At 29.6% G+C, this 25,324-nt stretch overlaps 1 protein-coding gene across 15 annotated transcripts in view; it reads right to left on the reverse strand.

The window, feature by feature from the left end:
- LOC143256046 (uncharacterized) overlaps positions 1–25,324 on the reverse strand; it is a 184,845-nt gene that overhangs the window by 11,325 nt on the left and 148,196 nt on the right. For 13 of the 15 annotated variants that reach the window (XM_076512665.1, XM_076512666.1, XM_076512662.1 and 10 more), the window contains 11 exons: positions 22,878–22,967; positions 19,951–19,995; positions 16,179–16,202; positions 14,626–14,658; positions 13,980–14,012; positions 10,556–10,627; positions 9,232–9,276; positions 8,864–8,926; positions 8,551–8,586; positions 7,953–8,006; positions 6,155–6,238 (listed from right to left, as the gene is read on the reverse strand). In XM_076512665.1, the coding sequence (XP_076368780.1) occupies positions 6,155–6,238; positions 7,953–8,006; positions 8,551–8,586; positions 8,864–8,926; positions 9,232–9,276; positions 10,556–10,627; positions 13,980–14,012; positions 14,626–14,658; positions 16,179–16,202; positions 19,951–19,995; positions 22,878–22,967 (579 nt within the window). The remainder of the gene's footprint in view (positions 1–6,154; positions 6,239–7,952; positions 8,007–8,550; positions 8,587–8,863; positions 8,927–9,231; positions 9,277–10,555; positions 10,628–13,979; positions 14,013–14,625; positions 14,659–16,178; positions 16,203–19,950; positions 19,996–22,877; positions 22,968–25,324) is intronic. The other 2 variants (XM_076512668.1, XM_076512664.1) reach the window with 1 other exon arrangement.

Genomic DNA, 25,324 nt, shown 5'->3' on the forward strand with positions numbered 1-25,324 from the left:
AGGCAGCTAGTCATCACCACCCACCGCCAACTTTTGGGCTACTCTTTTACCAACGAATAGTGGGATTGACCGTCACATTATACACCCCCACGGCTGGGAGGGCGAGCATGTTTAGCACGACGGGGGCGCGAACCCGCGACCCTCGGATTACGAGTCGCACGCCTTACGCGCTAGGCCATGCCGGGCCAAAGCAAACGGAAGAGCGTTATTCAAGCTACACCAGGAAACTATTTCCATACGTTTCTTTAGGAGCAAAACTTCTAGCGTTGCAATAACATTTAAAAATGACAAGTGTAAGAAGAGTAATTTGGAGTAATTATTAAGATGGATTCTGTCTTTAGTGGTAGTAAGAACAGTTTACAGGCTTGCATGTACGTTCCGGTTTTCGAAGCAATTTTAGGTACATTAAAATCAAAACCAAGCCTCGATTTTCTTTGAAAAGAAAAATACTTGAATGTGTAACACAGTTACCAAGTTTACCCCACAGCCATCCATAATTTTGAACTATATGCTGATCGCAATGAAGCGAGCCACTGAAAATCACACTATCATTCACGTTGTTTTTACAGATATAATGGATTGACTGTCATTCTTATAACACTTAAAGATGAGGAATTGTTTTGTATATGCAGAAATTCGAACCTATATAAGAGTCTCTACTGCCTACTGCTAATACTTATTGCCTATTTACTTCACATGCATCATTATGATGTCACTTCCTTTTACAATTACGTCACGGGCTCTTTAAATACCGCAATTTTTTGTTGTTGTTTTTCTCAGATAATCATTAAAGCGTTGTACTGATAAATTAATATGTAAATATGGCGATGGCATTATAGATGAAAAACAACAAACCAAAGAAACTTGTGATATTGTCCATGCTTTGTTTCGTTATAACAGAACAGTACAAAAACAATACATAGAAACTGTGTGTGCAATCTAAAATGAGTTCCGTAATTGTTACTTTATTGAAGTCTTTTTATACATACAGCAACGCATCACGCATTTATGTATATTCTAATTACTCTACGTTTCGTTTAATATATGGATAATTACTGTGTACAGTTTTTGTTTCTATAGTTACTTATCCATTATGACAGTAGCTTTACGATTTAATAAAACAAATACAACTACTAAATTTAAAATATATCATTGTTGTGATGTTGCTACATATACCATCATCTTTATAACTCTTAGATTACAATTCCTTCCCTAAAATTCAGAACTGAACGCCTGATCCAGTTTATGAAAAATCAAACATTAACATAAAAAAAGATGCCTTTCTTTATTATATTGCGTTTTTCTTTGGCCAGTAGCAACTTGCAAACATTTTAAACACGAAGCCTAAATCACGCCTAAAAAGTACTGTCCTTTAAATGTTGAGAATTATGCATGATAATTATGCTATTAAAACACTATACTAAAAGTTCGATGTAATTCAAATCCGTCTAAATTTGTTTTGTTTTTTTAATTCGCCAAGATGGTGTACGAATGATACTTCCTAGCCTCTGTACGATCACCGAGGCAAATGTGTCTTTGTGCTTACCTTCATCAACTGAAACAGAACGCTCTCGTTGTAACAAGGAGGCTTCCTAAGACAGGGACAGCTTTGCCTAGCTAAGCCTACGAAGACTACACATCAAATTTCCTTTTTACGTGAATGAGTGACGACTGGAGAGAAAGAGTTGTAGAAATAACTTTGTGGCACAAGTAAATGACCGGCTATTAACTACGTGCATTCACTTGTGTTTAAGAGTTTACTTGTATATAACAGTCATGAGAAATATCAGATATTTTTTGGCAAGCATTATATCACGAGTTAAAATTTTAATTAAAAACAGACATTTTTTGTGACATTTTGGAAATTTAGGGTTAGCTACTGCCTCATTTGATTCATCTAACGAGCCGCCAGTGTCTTTTAAGCTCATTTTCCTAAAATACATAAACACAGGAAACACGGGAACATTGAATAATTTATTTTCGTAGGTATAACATATAGCTACATTTTGGTGAGTGTCTAATTAATTGTATTTCAGTGTCAGTTTTGAAACAAAAATTATAATTTTTCGAGTGTTAGTTCCTTCAGAGTATTAAGATAACCTGATTTATTTTAATAGGCTAATCTCAATTCCCGTTTCATTAACCATTCATACACCAGAATCACTACGCTCAGAATGGGTTTATTTGTGATATATACAGCAACAGCGAAAATTATAATCCAAAACAGTTCAGTTGGTAACCGTTTGCTATGTGGAAAATAAAGAATAAATTTAACGAGAAACATTCGTAACTGTTTCAAAAATTAACCTGTTGTTTCAAACTAGTGCAAACTAACTATATTTTAATTCATAAAAATATAAGTACGCGATACGAACAGAAAACCTGTTCCTTTTTAATTTCGTTTTTTTTACGAAACATACGTTACCTATTCATGTCACGCTCAAGTTTCTTAATAAATATCAAATAAAATTTTCTATAAAATGTTATATTTTTTTCTGAAAAAGATGTAATTACGTACATATCACGTAAAATAACTCCTTTCAAGAATTTGCGTGGAATGATCCGCGTTGGCACCACTGACTACTCAATTGTGTCGATTCTTGCATCAGACAATAACGCGTTATCGAAAGACAACGTCAGACTTCCGTGAACTGATTTCACGTAACTTTGAAACTTGCGTTTTTCGCATAAGATCGTAGTTAACCAGAACAAGTAACGTGCAATACATGCTGCCGGACACGTTCAACAATGCATTTTCATAGAAATCATCTTCCTAACATACTTTTTTTTTTTTTTTCTAACACAGTCTTGTGTATATGAGTTATAGTTAAACATAAGATTGGAAAAGTTAGCACAACAAAAAGGTATTGGCTTCACATTACTATAAAAATTATAGCAACAGACTTCGAGAAGCCATCATTGCTATTCAATTCACCCGCTGTAGTTTGCGATCCAATAATTATTTACATCTATATTGTGAATAACATTGTATGTTGCTCCCACAGTATGAGACTTGAAACGCTAAAACTCGAGTTCGATATCTGTCGTGAACACAACAGTACAGATAACCCACCGAATAGGTGTAAATCATAATTAATTATTTTGTATTAATTTCCTTACAGAGAGGTTACAAAGATCGAAATGGTTAAGATAACAATAAGATTTTTTTTTTTTGAAAGGCAGTGGTGACAGACAAAAACGAGTTTCTTTTACAGACATTATAAAATTTCTTTACTTTTAATGACATTCTATAAAACTGTACTGGTTTAACAGCAAGTTTACGTACACACTGTTGAAATCTAGAATTCACTGTCCCTATGGTGGGCAGAGAAAAGACAGCCTACTGTGAATCTTTGCGCTGAAACAAACATGACCTATAAATACTCAACTTGTATTTGTATCGAATTTTGTTGATTTAAGTTAAAAGTGAACAAGTTTTCTTCAAAGTTTTAGAGTATATATTTTTGACGACTCTCTGCGAAGTTAAAAAAGACATATTTCAGTTAATTTTACACTAAAACTGGCACAATTTTATTACAAAATTATGACTACAGAGCGTCACCTAGTAGCGGCCCTTGACCGTCTAATTGGCTTAAGAGTTTCTTACATCATAAAAATATTGTCAGGCATTATGAAAATACTAAACTTATTTTTGTAATTAATTTACGTGAAAAAATTTCGTTCACTACTAGATGGCACTTAGATGAAAACACAGGCAAGTTCAATGATTTATTATTTTAACTATTTATAAGAAATTGTATATTATAATCAATATGTTCTGAAACAAAAACAATGCTTACTAAAGTATTGTAGACAGGATATAGAAAAAATTATCAACCATTTTATACTTTGGAAATATTTATTTCGAACGTAAACAAAAACTACAAGATTAAAAACGTGCCGTCACCACATGGTTTTATTTTTAGGCATTTACATACAAAATAGTTTTATTAATAAACACAATGAAAACATCAAAAACTGTCATCAAACTTTACACTGGTAAGACACTATTCATCTAGGAAATGATAGTGTCTTCGAATATAAACTTTTTTGCAATGGCACATCGTTTCAACAGAAAATACTTCCCATCTCTCCTCTCTCTCTTTAATTTGAAACCCATTGGGGTTTCATGTGACTTCGTTGAACAGTCTGAGTCAACTATAGTTACATTTAATCTATAAATAAATAGAAGTTCCAATCATTGTAATTTTAAATTGTGTGTTGGCTTACGAAACTTAGGTTTTGCGAGACATTGATGTCTATTAAAATACCAAGTTAAAGGTATTGTTTAAAGTATACTGTTAATCTAAGACAGGTATTCCTCTCTCCACAAACTGGGAAGGGGACCCCAAATAGCAATTTGGGTGAGAATTTAATAGTATTGCCAGATTAACATGTATATGTGCATTACATAATGGCAATGGGTCCTTGGATGAAATGGTTGGTCCACGCGAGGCCAGTCTTCTTTACTTCTGCCCCCCAAGCATTTTGTGAAACAACACTTCTGACGTATGGCATTATTTTGATACACTCATTTTTGGTATAGTGTGTGTTTTTACGATCACGGATTATTATATTAACATCGGGTGTTTATTACTATCATATTTATTACACGTGTTAAGATGTCAAAACTCTAATATTATAACTGGTGAGGTAACGTTCCACCACTGAACAATCATGTATTTATTTTTCTAATACTAATTTCTACTGCTACACACCCTACTATACTCAAACAGTTCGGAAGACAGAAATATTACTGTTTTTAATCAACTTTTATTTTATCATGTTTCATCGTAGTTTCGTCAAATATGATGTTACATACGATAGTTATCATGGGTTTTAAGTCACCAGATAAAATCATCCATAACGAGTCCTCGGTTAGTTCCTGAGGCTTCATAATTACAAGAGGTAATTTAAGAAACCATTAACAGGTTGCTGATTACTTACAAACCTTAAATCGACGATAACATTTCTTCACTATAAGCAAATCAATCTTACAAGTTAACACTGAATTAATCAGGTACTAAAATAAAATGTGTACAGCATTACCAATTTATTCAGTTTAATAACTTCATTTTCAAGCTCCCAATATGTTTCAAAACTATATAAGTGCCATCTATCGGTAACAAACGTATAAATACAAATATTAAATGTTGTAAAAAACAACAATAAACGATTGAGTAATAAAACCTCAGTGTCCGGGATCTTTGACTAACGTGGCCAGTGTTGTGTAAAGGGATTATTTAAGGGTACAAGCTACATCTGTCAACTCTCACTGGTAAAGCTTTCTATTGTGAGTAGTATCCACTATACTATATTGTCAACGTTCGGAAGTTGTGGACTTACAACAATAGAAACCGGGTTTCGATACTCATGGTGGGCAGAGCACAGACAGCGCAATGTGTAGCTTTATGCTTAATTACAAACAAACTACCTAACGAAGACTATGAACAAACATTGACAGAGGTGATTTATACTTTTAGATGAATCAGTTACAGTCTCTTCCAAAGTGAGATTTAATATAAATAATAAGATGCTAAAATTTTGTTTATATGTTTTAAAGAAGTTTACAATAAAAACTAATGTAAAAAAATCATATGTACTAATTTCAACAAGCCAAAAACATAAGCAGTAAAACATTAAATTGTGTTTGTACGAAAACACAATTACAAACATAAAATCATTTGTTGAAGTGGGTTTCGCCTATTTTCAGACAAGGGTTTTTTTCCATTCAATTAAGGGAATTATTTTTTCATATTTTCTTTGCTTTCAAACATTTTTTAGATGAAGCATTGCTTCATATATCAGACATTTTTTAACAATTAGCAATCCTATCTATGTTTAGGTTTGTGTTTATAATAATATAAGTTTATTAATAACTTTATATCATTTATATACTAGAAACGGCCTTCTAGTTTACGTATGACTTATTGAACAGTATATCATTAGGTTCTATTCGTGTACAGCGTATTGCTACGCATTCTCTTTCTGCAAGGTGTTAGATGTTTTGTGGTTGTGAAAGACATGTCGAAATGTATGGTACATAGAAAATTATTCATCTGGAGTTCTAGCTTTTATGTTATACCTTGTTGCTTTATAAAAATATAAAAGTTACAGGTCCATTTTCATCTCAAAATACTTGAGGATGACTCACCTCATTAGGAGGTTTCCATCCACACCCAGCAAAAGGTAGACCATCAGGACCAAGTGGGCATGGGGCATCTAGCCCAGGAACTCCCTGAGGATGAAGATCACAGTCCATTACTTTGTTTAACAGGAAAATCTTTGTGCTTATATAGTTATAAGACAGAAAACTTTGTATGACAATTTCAGATTATTTAATCAAAAAATATGAGCTAACAAACTGTGGAAATTGAGGTATCCATAGTAGATATTACACAGCCTACAGTGTAACCCTTGTGCTTAACAAACAAACTGTGGAAATTAAAGTATCCATAGTAGACATAACACAGATAGCCTACTGAGTAGCCTTGGGCTTAACAACAAACAAACAAACTGTGGAAATTAAATACACAAATCATGAAGTAGATACATTTTGTGAAGGAAAACTAAACAATCTTACATATTCATAATAAGTAATGCTATGGATAATACTCTGATGTACAAACAATCTTACATATACATAATAAGTAATGCTATGGATAATACTCTGATGTATAAACAATCTTACATATACATAATAAGTAATGCTATGGATGATACTCTGATGTATAAACAATCTTACATATACATAATAAGTAATGCTATGGATGATACTCTGATGTATAAACAATCTTACATATACATAATAAGTAATGCTATGGATGATACTCTGATGTATTTTCTTCATTCAGATATTTCTAAAGAATTCTACAATTATTACACACATTTGAGAAATTGAGAGTTAAAACTTAAGCCCACCCAACAGACGGATCTAGATGTGTATTTAATTTAAACTCCAATCAATGTATAACATAACTACGTTATAAAACTTCACGAAAAAGCTTTATTAATCTCTCAACTGTCCATAAGATTTCCTTCAGTCGTTTCTGCTTTAAAACGTTCAAAATTCAGGTGATACACATGGAAGCTAGATAACACTCTTATACTATTTAGCAAAACTTTAAAAATCATGTCATTAATGTTTAAAAGTGGAGTTATGTAGGTATGATGATTGTTTATATTAACATATTGCATTCTGTGATGCAGAGAGATAACAATCAAGTAGATAACAAAAGACTTTAACTTCTATTTGTGAGGTTTCAGATTTGGCAAGCTAAGTTCTATCAATGCTTGAACCCTAAGCTACTTTGGAAACCTATGAAAGTACCAGCTATTCAAACAGTAGATAGGTTTGCTGTAGTTTGTAGGTAATTATTATTGAGTTTTGTTGGTTGAATTTTATAGGAAACTACTAGCATCTGTCTATAATTATTTCATCTAAGTTCAATAAAATGAGAGAGTTGTCATGGTGATGTTAGAATATTTGTTATTTTAAATTAAAACAAATATATATTTCCTGCACACTTGTGTTCCATAACATTTGATTTTTGATTTTTACAGTTCTAAGAACTCAATAGCTGTTGCTTCTGAAAAGAAGTCACCTGTGATATAATCAACGTGCAATACAACAATGGAAACTCCAGAATAAATAAACATTTAAAGCCTATGATCCATAACTTGATAAAATAATATATTTTAGAAAATATAAAACTCTCTTAACATCCCTGATTAATATGTTTGAGTGTATAGAACAAATATTGAAATTAAAAAATGATTACACTCATTTTCAACACTATATAATGATTATATGAATTTTGTCTGCAAGGCACAGAAAAAAAAGAACTTGAAATAAAAAATGTTAATCTTAGGTCTATTTATAAACTCAAATGAAAGCTGATTTGAAAATAATTAATTGAAGAATTAAATAACATATGTCAAAATTTACTTACCCGTTCACCTGGTTCTCCTTTGTCACCTTTCTTTCCTCTCCTACCTACTAGTCCCTTTAAGAAAGTATCAATTTAACATAACACAAAAAATAAATACTTTATTTGACTAAATCAGTAATTTAGATTTTAAAATTAATTATCAGCACTTCATTTTAATAAGTAGAAAAAAGAATGTCATATTAAACACATTCCTCTTACAGAAGCTCACAATATTCAAAGCATATAGGGTTAACAGAAAACAAGTTAGCATTATAAAAGAAACAATAAAACCTCAGAGCTTTTAGAAATTGGATTTCTTCCTTCCTCAGTGCTGAATGACAAGTATGCAGAGTTTAAGATTTCTAAAATATTTTACAAATGACTTTGCTTTTGTAGCTTGAAAAATGCATAAGAATAGAGACAGTTTTCAAAAACCGTATATTTTCATCAAAATGTAAGAAGACTATTAAAGAGAAATAATCGTTCTTTAGTTATTAAATGGACTAGAAAGTAAAGTTTTGAATTATTTCATGGATATTTTTAATAAGCTGTTTTATAATACAGTCACACACATTCTAGAATTTTCTATAAAAATAATATGTTATAAGTAATAACTTACAGGAGATCCTCTTTCACCTTTATCCCCTTTAAGACCCTGTATATAAAAATATAAACATATAGCAATGATGAATAAAATAAAAAATTACATATTTTTTATACAGATAAAAAAGCACAAAGGAAGGAATTGAACACAAGTGTTTTAAGAAACTAAGGACAAAAACTAGTTAGAAGTTAAGACAACTTTTAGGTCCTTAAATGGTCAAACACAAATGATACTACAAAATAAAATATTGCACTAGTAATTAAATGAAAAAATAAGTGTTAAAAACAATTTGAAAAACAAACAAATAACAAAACATGATGCAATCTACCATTTCTCCTGGTGTACCATCAATTCCTGGAAATCCAGTTTCACCTTGTAATCCCCTTGGACCCTAAGAAACAAAAGTGCAACATTTTTGCACAAATAAACAAGAGAAACTTATGAACAGCAAAGGCAATAAATACAAGTATGTGATTTTTTTCTTCATTCACATTATAATTGTATCAATCTAATACAGCATAACAAGGGAAAAATATATATATATACTCTTAACATCAATATAAGTTACATTAGTTTTCAGTTCTTTCTTAATAATACACATAACACTGTCACTTACAGTAACTGTTTAAAAAAAAAACAGAACAGGCTAACATGCTGTGACTGCTTGAAAAAACAAAAACTGTAAGTCATACTTACAGGAAGTCCCATAGGCCCTTGACTTCCTCTTTCTCCTTTTTCACCCTAAATAAAAATTTTTACTTTGTGTATCAATCTACAAAGAGTTAAAATTATTACAAAGAAAAGACAAATTATAATATTTTGTCATATTTGCAAAGCAGCAAGTACATAAGTCTAGATGTGTTACACAAACTTACCTACCAACTTGCATATTTTTATTACCTACCTTTTGTCAGTGTATGAATTTAGTTAGGCTTTTAAATTTGATGGAGTCTCTTATAAGCAGTATAGAATACCATTGATACAAAGATCTCTACTTATTATTACTCATATTATAAATCTTACTTCTTGAATTCTTTTAACATGTTATTAAATAAAGACTACATGGAAATATGAGGTTTTTGAAGTGGACTATATTCTATTACTATTTGTTTAGACTAGATATCATTCATGTATTCAAGTGATTATAAAACATTTATTTCACTCTGTTATGTACTAAATCTGCTTTGTATTTGATGTTAACCAAATCACTGTAATCTTTTTTTTTTTTTTTTGCTAAAATTGTAAATTAGCTAAATGATTTTACACTAGTAGATACTGGATTAGTCACCCAGCCATACCTTAAATTATTGCTGATTAAAAAAAAAAGACATTGGAATTTAATCTGAAACAATAATTTAAAATGCAAAACAAATTGTGTTGTACAAATAATTTACAGTGAAGTTTCACATGTCAGTGTGATAATTCTCAGAAGACAAGGAAATGTTAGAGACAAGTACACAATAACTTGCATAGTTAAAATTATAGTGGAACCCCTCTAAGTGGCCACCCCTCAGATTTGGTCACTCCTCAAAAGTGATCATTCAATCACAGTCCCTTTTTTGTTTACATAATCCATAATTATATACAGTGGAACCCCTCTAATCAGGCCAGTTTTCTCTGTCCCAAAGGTGGCTGCTTTAGAGGAGTTCCACTGTAGATTAAAGTTCACACTAAAGCTAGTTCTGGTACCAACCAATCAAGGAGCAAATGTAAAAGTGGTGAAACTAATAAAGAAGTATCTGTGTCAAAGTTTAGAAGTAGTGTGGTTTTTCTTTTAAATAATTTTAAATAATGAAATGTGTTACTAATGCTTTTCAAAGGATTTGTATGAAGAATAAAATATTATTAAGTAAATAACCATTTAATACTTCAGGGTTTAGACTTAATTTCACTAGTTGCTATCATAGCTGGAATTGTATTTTGGAAAAAAAGCACCAGAATTTCATACGACTTTATAAAGATTTACTGTTAAAGTATATTTAATTGTGCAAAACAAGATATTTAATAAGCATCAACTTACAGGTTCACCTTTCTCTCCATCTGTTCCCTTATCACCTTTGATTCCTGGTGGACCCTGTAATCCTCTAGGCCCCTAATAAGAAAAAATATATAACTATACTTTTTGACAAAAATAATGAAAACTATATTAGTTACAATATTTTAGATGTTCAAAATGGTTTCCTCACCAATTAGATTTTGTTTTAAGTTAATTATAATTACAAAAAAAAAAAAGCCACATGTTGCACATAACAGTGCAACCTAATTTAGTCTTTGCTTATCACAATCACTTATTATTTCATATAAAAACAAAATTCCACCAAAATTTATGGCAGAAATGGATATACACAGATTTAAATTCAGTTTATTTTAGGTCACAATGAATCATCAAAAATTTCTTAATACATGCAGAATTCATTGATCACTGGAACTCTTTAGAATGATATTAAACAGACTGAAGACACTTTTATTTATTTGTCTTCAAACTAAAACGGCATAAGAACCAGTGAATGAGAGCATAATATATTGACAACTTCAGTGGGTCAGCAGTAGGTTCATGAACTTATAACACTAAAATCCAGTGTTTGATTCCCTGTGGTAGACAGAGTAAATATAGCAACAAAAATGTTGCTGGTTTCTTGATGAAAAGTTAAAAAGTACTAGAATTGTTGAGGCTCTAAAATACTGATTGAGCTTCTCTTGAAAAAAATGTACAACAAAATTGTCAAATTGGAAGCATAATTTTAAGAAAGTAGCCTTATTACAAAATTCAGAGTTTAAGACCTATTTAAATTAACAGTCTTAATATCAAGAAATGGTAACAGATAGTTCTTATTTTGTAATCCCATTGTGAATTTAAGATTTGAATGTCCTTAACTGCAAGTATTTTTTTAAAATAATACAGAAATGTATCTTCCACATACAATCAGCCTAGTGACTCAGAATTATTAATACAATGTTACAACCAAGTGTTTTCATGAAAACAAAAATATATTTATTAAACAACATGCTCATTTTGAGTTAAAAGACAAACCACTTACTAGATCATAAATATTTCATTAAATAAGAAATGGGACTACTTAGCAGCTAGTTCTGATAGCTTATAAAATACTTCTTTGGTCAAGCCCTTTGTTGTCTTTAATATCTTCATTAGAGAGTATGTTGGTATATAGATTAAATAAAAAACCTGGCACTGTAAAATCAGTACATCCAAAAATTGATAAAGAAATACAGCTAATCTGTGATTGTAAGTACCTACATTGAACTCTAAAGATCTAGCTAGAGAAATAAGTTCATGAGATTCAAACAAACCAGTAACAGATCGTTTGTTTTATAGCAAAGCCATACTTGGGCTATCTGCTGTGTTCACCACAGGGAATCAAACCCTAGATTTTAGTGTTTTAGGTCGGTAGACTTATCACTGTCTCACAGAGGATCCAATAGCAGACAACCATGTGACTTTGATGGTCTATTCCTATCATACTCCTGTTCAGAAGCAATAACAATTATATTTTTAAAGGTTCAGCAAATTCTTTTCCAATTTACTTTCTATTTAAGAAGTAGAATCTGTTGTAGTAATTTAAAAAAAGGAAGAAAACATCACTAAAATAGTCTCAGTCTTAGTGTTTTACATATGTAGTGATTGGTGGATTTTGATGTGTTTGTCTTGTGTTTTGTAAATGGTTTCAGGAATTTGTTTTGCAGTACCTCTTTTTTATGTTACGGCAGTTTTAATTAAACACTGTTACTCTAGTTTTAATATCTGGTCATGTAACTTAGAGGTCTGCAAACATAAATCCATTGCAAATTACAATAAAAAAAACAAAGTCAGACATTATTATTCTCAAAACCACAGGTTAACTCCAAAATATATTTAAAACTTTAAAACAAATTAGCTTTCATTTTACAATGTTTTCCCCATGTTTTCAGTTTAAATTTCCAATTGTAATTTTAAAATTGATCATTATTGTTATACTTCACAGGATACATTTTTGGATATTGAAATTAAATTTTTGAAACATTTAAAAATTGAATAGTGAAGTTCTCTTTTATCTTTAAGAGTAAAAATGTCTTGTGTGAAAAATCCATCTTGAACAGCTGCAGAAGTTAAAGTTTGAAGCAGCATTATTTTAACACTTTTTGTACAGTTTCTGTAGTGACACAATTTCTCTGAGCAAAATTTTGGTAGTTGTGGAAATAAAATATTTCATTTGAGGACTTTAGGTTCTTAATTAGTTTCAAATCAGATTACGTTTCTTTTGCTTAATTTGATAATCATTAGAAGGTTAACGTAAAGTTAAATATATATTTTATACTTTTATCATTTATATCTATGCCTTAACTTCGAACTGTTACAATTTATATTATTTTAAAACTGTCAGCGTAATCTTACTAAAATCAGGAGAATCAGTAGGTAATAATGCAAAATTAAGCATTTTAATATATTTTTTATTAACGAAAATAATAAATAATTAATTATGACAACATTTAACTCACTATTTCACTCATACAAAAAAAAAAAGAAGACACACACACAAGAAAGCATATTTAGTAAAGGGGAGGCATGAATGACAAATGTTTGGGAGATGCTGGATTACATCTGATGTTTAAAAATCTAAGTTTAAGAGGAACTGACATTTCTGTTTAATTTTTCTTTATTGCACTATTTTACTGCTTCCCATGAATGATATATATGTGATCCTTGAGCACTAGATCCTGTAACTTTACTTAACTACACAGCAATACATATTGCACCCAAATAAGCATGCTATTAGTCTAAAGTTTTGCATTTTAGAACACAGACAGAGTGCTTATTATACCATGGAATGAGTATTTACCCTCTGTTCTAATTTATCAACCAAAATTCATGTGGCTATAACACTATAGTTTTGGATTAAGGAAAAAGTTGTTGCTAGAACAGTAAGATGGTAACATGACTTGTAAAAAATGTAGAAACAATGATAAAGACTTCATTTATTTATTATGAAGATTGCATTAGATCATCAATATGTTACAGATTTTACTTTAGTATGTCAAAGAAATAAGGTTTGAGATAACTACTGACAGTCAAATGTTAGTGTAGTGACCCATGTTATGTATAACCAATTTGATAGAATTTAAAATAAATCTTTAACGTTATTTTAAACCTAGATAGAGAATTCAGTCAGTAATGCTTTCTTAATTGTTTTACATTTTGTATTAAAGAGTGTGTGCTATTATGTTACAGTAGTTTAGGTCTATTACATTTTTGAAAAGTTAGAAATAGTGAACACTTTTAATAATAACTTAACACAATATCTGTTTGTTGTTGTGACAGTCAAAAACAACAAAAAATATGAACTCTTGCACAAGCATTATAAATTACTTCTTTTAAAAACTTTAAAGCAGAACTACATTGATAAGCCAAGACTAATTGCTCTCAGGTATTAAAGAGTAAATGTACTTACTGGATGACCAGGAGGCCCTGGTGGACCTGTGATCTGAAAAAAAAAAAGTTGTCATTGTTAAAGGACCATAATAATTATCTTAATTTACTAACTGCATCATTAATTGTTTTCCAGTGATTTTGAAAAACTAAAACTACCTTATGTTTTGAATAAATGAGACTTTTCATTATGCAATAAAATAAGAAAGAAAGAAAATAGCTATTGTTCCTAAATATTTCAAACAATATTTTTATTAATATTTTTATATAAATAACATACAGATATACATATACATTTAATAGAAACTACAGTAACAACTATAAAACTGCCTGGAAAAAAAAAAAAGACAATTTTTCTTAATGAGAAAGAAAACAAATAATAGATATTAATGGATAAGGTGCAATCAAGAAAGAATTTATTGATTTGAAAAAAACAAACCTCAAGGCCATTACCCCTACAAAAGAATTGCCATGTGATACACAATGTAAAACACATAAATTAAGTTGGTTTTTGTCTTTCTCAATGGTCCTGAGCATATTAATCTCTATGTTAACTGTACCATTTATGTTTAATTTATTTGAACCTAATTATGAGAAATAAAACACAATTATAAAAATATAATTTTACATAATGAAATATTTTAACAAAGGGGGCATGTAATACTTACAAATTCCTTTGTGCCTTCAATGCTACTGTTATTCTGACAAAAAAACAAACAAAGAATGGAAAAGTAATTACCTGTCTGAAAATGTAACTAATATCTTCAGTAATAAAAATACTTATGATACAAATAGATTCACTGAAGTTGGTGTATTAAATCCATCAATGTCAACAACTGTATTTCACATACTTGCATTCTTAAAATAAAACAATTTTTTTTATAAAAATACAGCATTGTATGGATCAGTAAGTGATGACGTGCATCAGTTTTTATGATGTATAAAGAGTGACCAATAATACATACAAGTATATAAGGAAATGAACTCTGCACAATTTAATCTTGTACCTGACAAATATTCTGAGGCTTACCTGAACACAGCATCCATACAATTGTACACAAAAAAAAATTGTTGCTCTAATAAATAACAGATTTCAGCTCATATTCTAATCATACAATTATATTGTTTCTTTTTATAAGTTTATATATATATATATAGTTTAAAAAATTATATATAATATCCTTTCAAAATGTTATTCAAATTGAAGTGCATAATATTTGAAATGTAGTGTACAGGACAAAAGATTAGGTTATACAACAAACTGATATTTTCCAAATTTAGTTTAACGACTGTTAAAATATTTTGAAATGCATGTGGATGATGATACTTGTTACAGCAACTACTGTAAAGAGCTTACAAGATTTAAGAGCTCCAGGGTGGCCACATGCTGTTGAAGAAACGTTTACCCCAATTTTTCAAGTTAAATTCCAGGTTTTTTAGACCTGTACACATGACATTAATATTTCAACTTTCCCTCATAATCCTATTTAATGTCACATATTTTAGTTTAAGCATACTTCCGACCATGGTGCCATAGACAAGGATCTTCAAATAAAGACATTGAAACTTGATAGCACGTACTTAATTTTGTATCTTTATTCATAAAAGAATATTTGGTATAATCATCTCGTATATTTAATTACGTAATTACTGCCAGACAGAATAACAGAGCAACAGACTAGGATTGGCAAACTAATGGCAAAATTTTGCAAGTAATTGATACAAACTAGGAGTGATACAACGTTTCTTTAATTTTTCCAAGTTTTGTGATAATCTTTAACTTCTCCCAACTATACTAGCTTCATGGCCACTCTCAGTTTCTTACAAAGAATTTTATATATGCTGTTTCAGTACTTTTAGAATCATTACTACATTTCTTAACTACAGCTCTTAACATTAATATAACGTGCCTACAAAAAAGGATGTGTTTTTTTATTACAACATAAGATTTTTCAATTTAATGAACGTTAAAATTGAAATTTTAAGAAATGGTAAATAATCTGTACGAGTAATAATTTTAATACTAACATCATTCTTTGAACACTTCTGTAAATAAATACAAAATATATTTTATTTTTTTCCCAATGAAATGAATAGTTTCGTGAAAATTTACAGCTAAAAATATGCAGTAATTTAAGCTGCTACTGAAACAATAATGAACATTCCAGGGCATTTCTAATTTGAGAATTTTACAAAGACTTTAATAAATATCATTCCCTACCTGGTTGATGTACCTGACAGGAGACTGTTAAAAAGAAAGAAAGAAGGCAAATTATTAATTTTTATGTAAAACATTTAAAACTGCAATACCAACTACAGAATAAAATAAAAACTATTTATATATGAAAATACTGCTAATTAAACATGTCTTTTTCCCATACAGCTCTCACCTGTATTACATATTATATACCGAAACAATGTAAAATAGAGATTAATGATAACAGTTTTATTATGGGTTCAAAGAGTTGTTACATATATATTTAACTAATATTATAGCCTTACTGTATAATGTAAGAGCATTATCTTACACTTGAAGTAATCAGGCTTTTTGCAAGAAAAAGCACACGTGTAATGATTCACATGAGCAAATGAACTTGTGTGTATAAATCACACAGGTGGTAAGAGTGATGTACTGTGACATATGAAGATATTTACTGTTTAATGTCACAAGTATTTGCATTATTCTAGCAGATTTATCAATTTTATTGAAATTATGAAAAAGAAGAAACAATCTTTACAACAAATGAAGTTTATGTCTGTTCCCCTCTTTCTAAGACTTTTTATTTAATAATGTCATTTTCTGTAGCCTTGAAATGTTTTTAATTTTATTATCATTGACTGCCAATGTTTCAGTTTGCTTCCTGAACAGTTACATAAAGATAAAAATCTACTAGCATGCTGTTCAATGTATTTTCATAAATATTACATTTCTGCTTTCTTCAGGAATATTTAAAAATGTAATGTGACATGTGACTGAATATTGTCTTACATGTGTGTGACAAATAGCATGTGTATTTAGTCTTACATGCACATGCAATCTCATGCAATGAAAGGGACTGAACAATGTTATAATCTGCTCACAATTACCAATTAAACAGCACAACAAATTTATTAGTGCTTCTCAGATGGCCCTAAGTGATATTTATTAACCATTCTAATGATAATAGTCAATGAAAAGAGAAAATGTTTGATGACAAAATGGTCACAAATTATTTTTACATTGACCAACAAATATAACGTGTTTCATTAATTTTATCAGCATCTGTAACAACTTATCTATAATTTATAGCAAATTCTGACTCACACCTGACTGTTTCAGAAAAGCATATCAATCAATTTTCTGTTTAGGTTGCTGACTGTTGAGAAATGCCTGTATTTTTTAATGCACAGAATTTTTTTCTATAGCTCAAAAGACCCATCTTTATAAACTTGTTTACTTCTTGTAACTTTTAAGTACCCGATGCAATATATAAAAACAAAGTTATATACACAAAACTACAGGCACAAATTAGTGTTAAATAATTCACAGAAACATTTGTGAATATTTTAAGAACCCACTCAAACTCATCTACTTTTTATTTAACATTTAATTTAACATTGAGAGAATGACAAAATAAGAGTATTACAACATTTTGTAATTAATTAAAAAATACAACATTTCTGAACTACCTGCATTAAATATTATTAAACAGTTAGTTACAAAAGATAAAAACTCTCTTCATTCAAACTCAGTTTAAGTAGCACATCTGACATGACATATTATTTGTTTTGGACTTCTCTATTACTACTTTTGTTGTTGAAGGCCATTAATACCTGAAAAGCACAAAACTAGAAAAACAGTAGCAGCAGAAGTTTTAAGATTTGTCATAAACAGATGAAAACCTTGTTTAGTTCAAGGACTAAATCAAGCATTATCACCACGAGTTGTTCTGAGAATCATATATGACGCATGAGTTGTTCTGAGAACTGTATATGACGAGAGAAGAAATGGACATATATATGTAGAAAATATTTCAGGCCATAACTAGATGATTTTAGGATTAGTTCTGCATATGGAATATAATTTTTTTAATTCATAAATTCATTAAGTTTAAAAGTAAACTGTTGAAACATGTGCAGGAAAAACTTAAATCTGTGTTTTGGAAATTAAAATAAATTAGCCTAAAAGAAAATCCGAATTTTTAAATCTTTTATAAAAGATGTTTCTCACTTGTCTCTAACTAAATAATATCTTGATCATTTCATTATTTTACAAATAATAAAAACTCAAGATTACTATTTTAAGGAACCTACAATTTAATTGAAAACAATTTGATATAAATACTGATGATTAGGTGTTCAGTTTAGAGTAATTTTACTTGTTTAGTACAGATTTTTAAAGTATGAATTGTAAATGTATAAATTTCAGTAATTAAAAGTCAACCTGGCTAATCATACTGTACTAGTAAATACGCTTGAGATGGAAACTAAACAAGGAATTTCACTTTTAAAAAGTAACCTTACTATACAACCTGAATACTCAACATTTAAGAGTACAAAGATCTATCTATATGGATTTGTTTTCAGAATTAATGCAGAGAAGTCTAAAAAAGACTAAAAGCACAATTACATATACCACAGTTAACTGTACTATATTAAAATGATATTTTGGACTCGACAGCTTTGAAGCTACCATAACCACCATTAGTCATGTTCATGACCATGATTATGTAGTACTGTTTGACACTACAATATCTACTGTAATAAGCTTCTCTAAAGAAGAATGAGGTAAGTTTTAGAAAACATATTGTAAGATTTTACACAGATCCTTCACTGTACATGAATGTTGGCTTCTATGATCAAATTTATATAGGTTAAAGACATAAATTTCTACTAAGGTAATTTTAGAAGAATTGACAGCAAGGTTGAATGGAAATGCTGCAATTCCTCCTTTTATGTCCATTTTTTACCTGAAAACAGTTATTAAAGTTAGGATGTAGCTAGAAGCTTGTGAACTTTTGTCTGTAAACATATATATTAAATTCAAAGCCCTGTTTACCAAGATAAATGCTAAACTTCTCAGCAATGACTTTTTGGGTTGAAAGCCTCTCTTTCATAACCATAGCTTTCATTTTACAGAAAAGGGCATTGCTCCAGATGGGTTGGGTGTGTAGTTTTAGAGCTTATTACTGTCTTAAATGCTTTGTTGTCTGATTTTTCTTGTTCTCACAAATAAGTTCCAAGTTTCTATCTTTCATGTTCTTTGACTCTAAAACATTTACATACTTTGCTGTATGGATATTTTCTTTTATAAATATTGTGATTATACCCTTAGTCATTAAAGTGCCTGTTACAGTATTGCATTATTGAACTGCTGTGAAGCAAATACAAACATATTAAACTTTTGCCTTGAGTAGTACTTCTTGTATCCATACTGACACATACTGTATTAGCAGACACATAGTTCAAATTAAATGTAATTAGTTTTCAATATTTAATACAATGCAAAATTATAAATATAACTGAAATTTTTTATTTAAAATTTGACGTAAATAATACAGTCAGAAATAGAATAGAAAATAATGTATGATTTAATAAATAATAATTTTTATTTGTTTATCACATTAGAAATAACTAAAAACTGATAGGAAGAAACACAAAGACAAGTTCAGTTTCTTGTCTACAGTAAAAACAAAATGTCTCAAGCAGAAGTTTGGTAGAAAGTTTAATAACAAAAAGCACCGAGTCATTTTGAATAAGTTGCCTTCACAACATATCAAATTACACAAAGTGAAAATAATTTTAAGGTATATAGTAATTTTTAACTTCTATACATTTCAGATATTTCTATAAAATCTTCACCAAAATGTGTAGGTGTGTTTATTGTGAAAAAAGAACATATATAGAAAAATATTTTAGTTTTTCTGCTCCACCTGTAGAGAATACAACTTAACACGTGCATGTGTTCACCACGCACATTAAGTGGCAATAGAGCAATTGTCTTTGATACCTACCATAACAGCTTTTTCCCCTTTACTTCCATCCATTCCTGCTTTTCCCTATCAGCATGCACAACGACAAAAAAATGAAAACAAAACACAGAATTATAGTGATATTTGCTTAGAAAAAAGTGTGCATACTGAAGATAGACAGGACAGCAAAATATTAAAAAATGCACAGAAAAATGCAAAGGTGATAAAATAAAGAAATTAGACTTTTAGAGATAAATCACCTTTAAGAAAACTATGGTAGTAATTTATTTACTTAGCAACATTTTGACCAAAGTTTTCCAAGTAAACAGATTACCACTATAGTTATCCAAAGGTGATTTTTCTCCTAAAGTCTAATGTACTGAAAAAGCGTACTTGGTCCACATAGAGGAAATAAAAAAACCTTCTATAAGTGTGTTATACTTTGTTTGTAACTAATAAGAAATAAAAACTAAAAAATGTGCCAAACAGCATGTGTTTAACAGTATAACAATAATATGCATAAAATTAGTGTGGCATGAAGTTGAAGTTCTCTTAAACACAATACAAGAGAAATTGCTACTTATTCGTATTAATAATAAAGGAAAAAAATGGTAATGTATATTTTTGTACAGAAACAAGACTACTAAGTAGATGGTTGCTTGGCAAAATGCAAAGAAAAAATGGAGAAATTTGTATGATTAGAAACTTTAACATGCAGTGTAGTTTTATTCTATTTCCTTTAAAGAAAAGGAAAACAAAGAAAGAGTGAATTTTTTTAATGCACTATGTTTATCTATCATCATCAGTTGCCTGAAGATGACACTGTTGTCAAAAAATTGTATATTTATAATAGTTTTCCTCATTACCAATTCAAACTTTTTCCAAACTTTTATTTTCTAAAAAGTGGGTTTCTTGTCATCACACTTGAATTTTTTAGGTTAGAAATTATGATCCACTATATTTCAGTTTCTCACAACCATTTCTTGAAGATTTTGTCTTTTCTTGGTTAACTGACTTCATTTGCCCTAAAAAATAATTTTCAGCATTGAAACTATTAATAGAAAACTGTATTTGAGAGTATATTAAAACAGTATGAAGATAAAGCATGGATTTAAAAATTCCTTTCAGTTTTGCAGTCAGAAAACTTTTCACTTCGATGAAGAAACTGAAAATGCCAATAATGTATTTATTTTTTGTTAAGAGGTAATGATAAAACTGAAATTATGAAAACAAAATCTTTAAAATTATTGACTAGTTTTGGAAAAGAAAAAAAAGTTTATAAAATATCTTTTTGCTATATGTGTATTTTCTACCATATAGCTACCAATCTGTCTATGTACATGTATGTGTGTACAATGTAGATAACTATATTGTCTTTTGACCTGCATTTTTGTGGAATATAGATGTACCTTGTGGGTCTAAGTACTTGTAAATAGTGCCATTATAAACTGATTATCTTGTTTTTATTAGTTAAAATGTCCAATGTGATGCCACTTGTTGATATTAGTATTATATTAATTGAACAAACATCCTGCTAATTAATAAAAACCAACTTTTTAAAATAAGATAAATATAAGTTATATGGAAGAAGCCTTTTTATACATGCATGAAGTTAATAAAAATGAAAAGACAATAGTGTCACACATGCATGCAACGTGATTAAAAATACTCCATAAGGTGTGTGTGTGTGTGTAGCAAATATTACATAACTGTAGCTTTGACAGTTGAAAAAATATGAAATTCTGTGTATATTACAAAAAAAACTTCCATACAAGAATACGTTAATTTATGCAAGTCACAAAAAAACTCAAGAGTGTCCAAAATACCTAACAGTGGGAGTCAAAAACCACTGAAATATAACAACATTGTTTATCTGTCTATTTATTAATTGGAAAGTGCAGTTACATTCTTCTGATATGTAACAGTTCAGGTAAATTTAAAACTATGATAATTTTACTATAGCGTACTAGAAGAGTAAAGATTTCAAGCTTTATGTCAATCTCAAAAACAATAAAATATCACATAAAACTTCAGTAAGTTTCGAGCTCATGGTGCAAGGAGTGACTCTTTTTAAAATAAACATTTTGAACAAGCTATACTCTCAAACCCATTATATGCACAACACATTTTTATATATAGTAATCTGAAAAAAGACAATCACTCTTTCAAATCCATAAAGTTAATAAAAGTTGTTTATACCCTTGCAATATATCCTTCTGCATCAGAATATAATTTCAATGAAACAATTACTATAGCTTAACTTTAATAATATAACATAGACAAAAAAAATGATAAATAATAGTTTTCTTTTTTGAAACTGATTCCTGAATTCCAGTCTAGAATATCAGAGCCAACCACAACCATTTCACGGCATCAATTTATAAATATAACAACAAAGTAAACACTTGTTCATGAATGTAAATATAGGTAAGTAGATGAGTTTTTATTTTAACTTAAAGGGTTACATGCCTACTTAAATTACTGTAAAAAAAAAAATTTTTTCTGAAATAGATGTAATTACCCAAGTAAATATTTTTAAGACACATTTGCATATGAAAGAAAAGTTATGCTGAAAAGAACAGTATGTTTTTGGGATCTACTGTATGTTCATCCATACAAATTTCTCACTACATGATAAGATATAAAACATTTTAAGTTCATGTATCAGGAACTGCCTGAAGGAAGTAGGAGATTTGTACCATAATGTTACCTCCCCTTTTTATTTAATGAAATTTTTAGCCCTAGAGTATATCTAGTTTCTATTATTCATCTTAATTTCTGATGCTTTTGAGTTTCATAAATGTGATACAAGTAACTTTTTTTTTCAATTAGAAAATTAAATTGCAAAAACATTTGATACTTGAAGTACAAGAGTAGTAATGTGAGACTACAAAGATAATGAATACATTGCTTGTACCACTTTAAAATAATATACAAAGAAAAAGCAAAAGTTATCTAACTAAACTTACTGGTGGACCTGGTAGTCCAGGTGGTCCCATTAAACCAGGTGGACCCATTATTCCTGCATTTCCTTTGTCACCTTTAGGTCCTGGCTGCCCCTATTAAAATTTTTGTTTAATGGTATAAATGAGGCTTATATGAATTGTTAAATATGTTCAATGACTGTAAATGTTGATACTTACTGTTAAAGTTTAAAATGTTCTGTATAATACAGATAGGATAAACCAAGCACGTGTACAAAGAATCACATGCACAATAAAGAAATAGATTTTTAAATAATGTTTGAACAACTGTCAACATATTAATAAAAAAAGGATTGAATAACTTGTGTATTTTTAAGTATTTAATCTCAAGATTAGTGTCAAGAGTTATACTCAGTAAAGACAAAAAAATGCAATATTAGCTAAAACAAAACTGAAAACTATTACCAGTGAAGTTCACTACAAGAAGATACATGAGCTGTAATTCTGTTCCTAGAGAACAATACTTTTTTTAGATTCATGTCAATATTTTTCTCTGCAAAAGATGCTCTGATGTTTAGAATTTTACTTCAGTATAATTAAACAGGATAAAATAAGGTTCAGAGCTGCAGAAAAATGAAACTTTAACCATATGGTCGCAGGTTCTCTTTCTGCACACGTCACAAGGTTTTACTGAGTTACATTCAAAATTTAACAAAGCAACTTCACTATCAATGTATGTCAATGAAATTAGCATTACAATGTAACTTTAGTAATAATTAACATACATGAGACATGTATGTCTAGTCAGAAACAAGGATAATTGTTGTCTTTGCCCATCCTTCTTTCAAATTTTATGAGGTAAGTTCAGAGAAAGTAGAAATAAATTCTTCAGGAGTTCCTGACAGAATCCAAGTCCAATTTCTACACATGGAGTTGTGATTTCACACACAACTCCACTTATTTGAACTAGATGTTTATAACATATAAACTATAGTCTCCCAATGGAAAAATTAAACAATTGACTGATGATTCATCACATAAGGTATGGTCCACCTCTAGAAATTGAATAAGAGTGTATCATACGTAGTGTACAGACTGCAAAACTTACAAGTGCATTTAGAGCAGCCTCAGCATTATTGCTACCTTTGTCCTCACTAGCCTTTAGGATTATTTGTTACCTAGAAATATGTTAGTTAGACAATTAAACTGTATTTAGGTTTTAGTTTTATATTTTAGTTAATTATATGTTATATACGTTTTAAAATGCATATTTTAAAGATTTATTATTTGAAAATAAATTATAATCCAAACTTTGACTTGGTCCACGAGGCTTAATGTACCATATGAGTGCAACAAAATTCTGTCAAAAGTTAAAGCATCTCTGTCAATGATACCAAAATATTGCCTGTGGATGTGCATCCCAATAATAATGGTAAAAGACAAGAGGAGAAAGGAAAACGTTCACAATGAAAATGTAAATACTTGCAATTAATAATACAACCAAAAGAAAACCTTTTAAGGTTATTTGAAGAAAAATTAAACTGTATGTACATTTTTTCTATTTCTTAATTTCAAACATTTCTTTGCATCATACATTGATGATAATACTTGAAATACTCAATGTCCAAGTACAAATAACTTCAGTGAAAAATAAATCTTTGGTCAAAATGGTTGATCAAAATAACCTTATTCTTTGGGCAGAAAATACTTTTAATTTTTAACACAAGCTTACCAATTTTCAGGGGGATACATTAAGAAATGTCAGAGTTACCACATGTATTGTTGGATTCTGATCATTCTTCATACAGGCTAGACCTAATGGACCTAAACCATAATCATATGGTTAATGTGCAAGACCTTCCATGACAACAAGGTTAACCCAAAAGATGCTCAGTGAAAAGCACTATTCTAGATCCTTTTGTAAAGCACTACTACTATTATCCTCACATCAATAATATTTACTATTTGAATATCACTAATAATATTTAAGTAATTTACAGGTCATTGCTTCTTCTATGTTATTGGTGTGAATCAAAATAGAGCAAGTACATTAACAGTGGGTTCTGCACTAATCTACTCATAATATTAATTCAGTTTGACTAAGCTCCATTTGCAACAGCCAACATATCCCCACAACTACAGCAATAAGTTTTTAAAAGCCTTTTATACACCACCCTGTCAAATAATTTCTGAAAATCCAAATACACACCTTACCATCCTCTATATAACCTATTTAGAAATGTAAAAAAAGATTAATAATGCAAACATTTCTCTTAATGAAACCTTGTTATGAAAAACAAAACAAAACTGAATTTATTAAATAACTTTGCAAAACATCCTTTATCAGACTTTCAAAAACTTCTCTCACCATTTACATAAGATAAAAAAGCTTTTAACAACAGGAAAATGTTTAAATTCTCCCTTAAAAAGAGAACTAATATTAGCCAACATCCAATCTTCTGGTACCTGCTCGTAAAAATGCTAACAACTGG

This window comes from Tachypleus tridentatus, chromosome 7, assembly GCF_004210375.1.
Source record: "Tachypleus tridentatus isolate NWPU-2018 chromosome 7, ASM421037v1, whole genome shotgun sequence".
NCBI classification, from domain to species: Eukaryota; Metazoa; Arthropoda; class Merostomata; order Xiphosura; family Limulidae; genus Tachypleus; species Tachypleus tridentatus.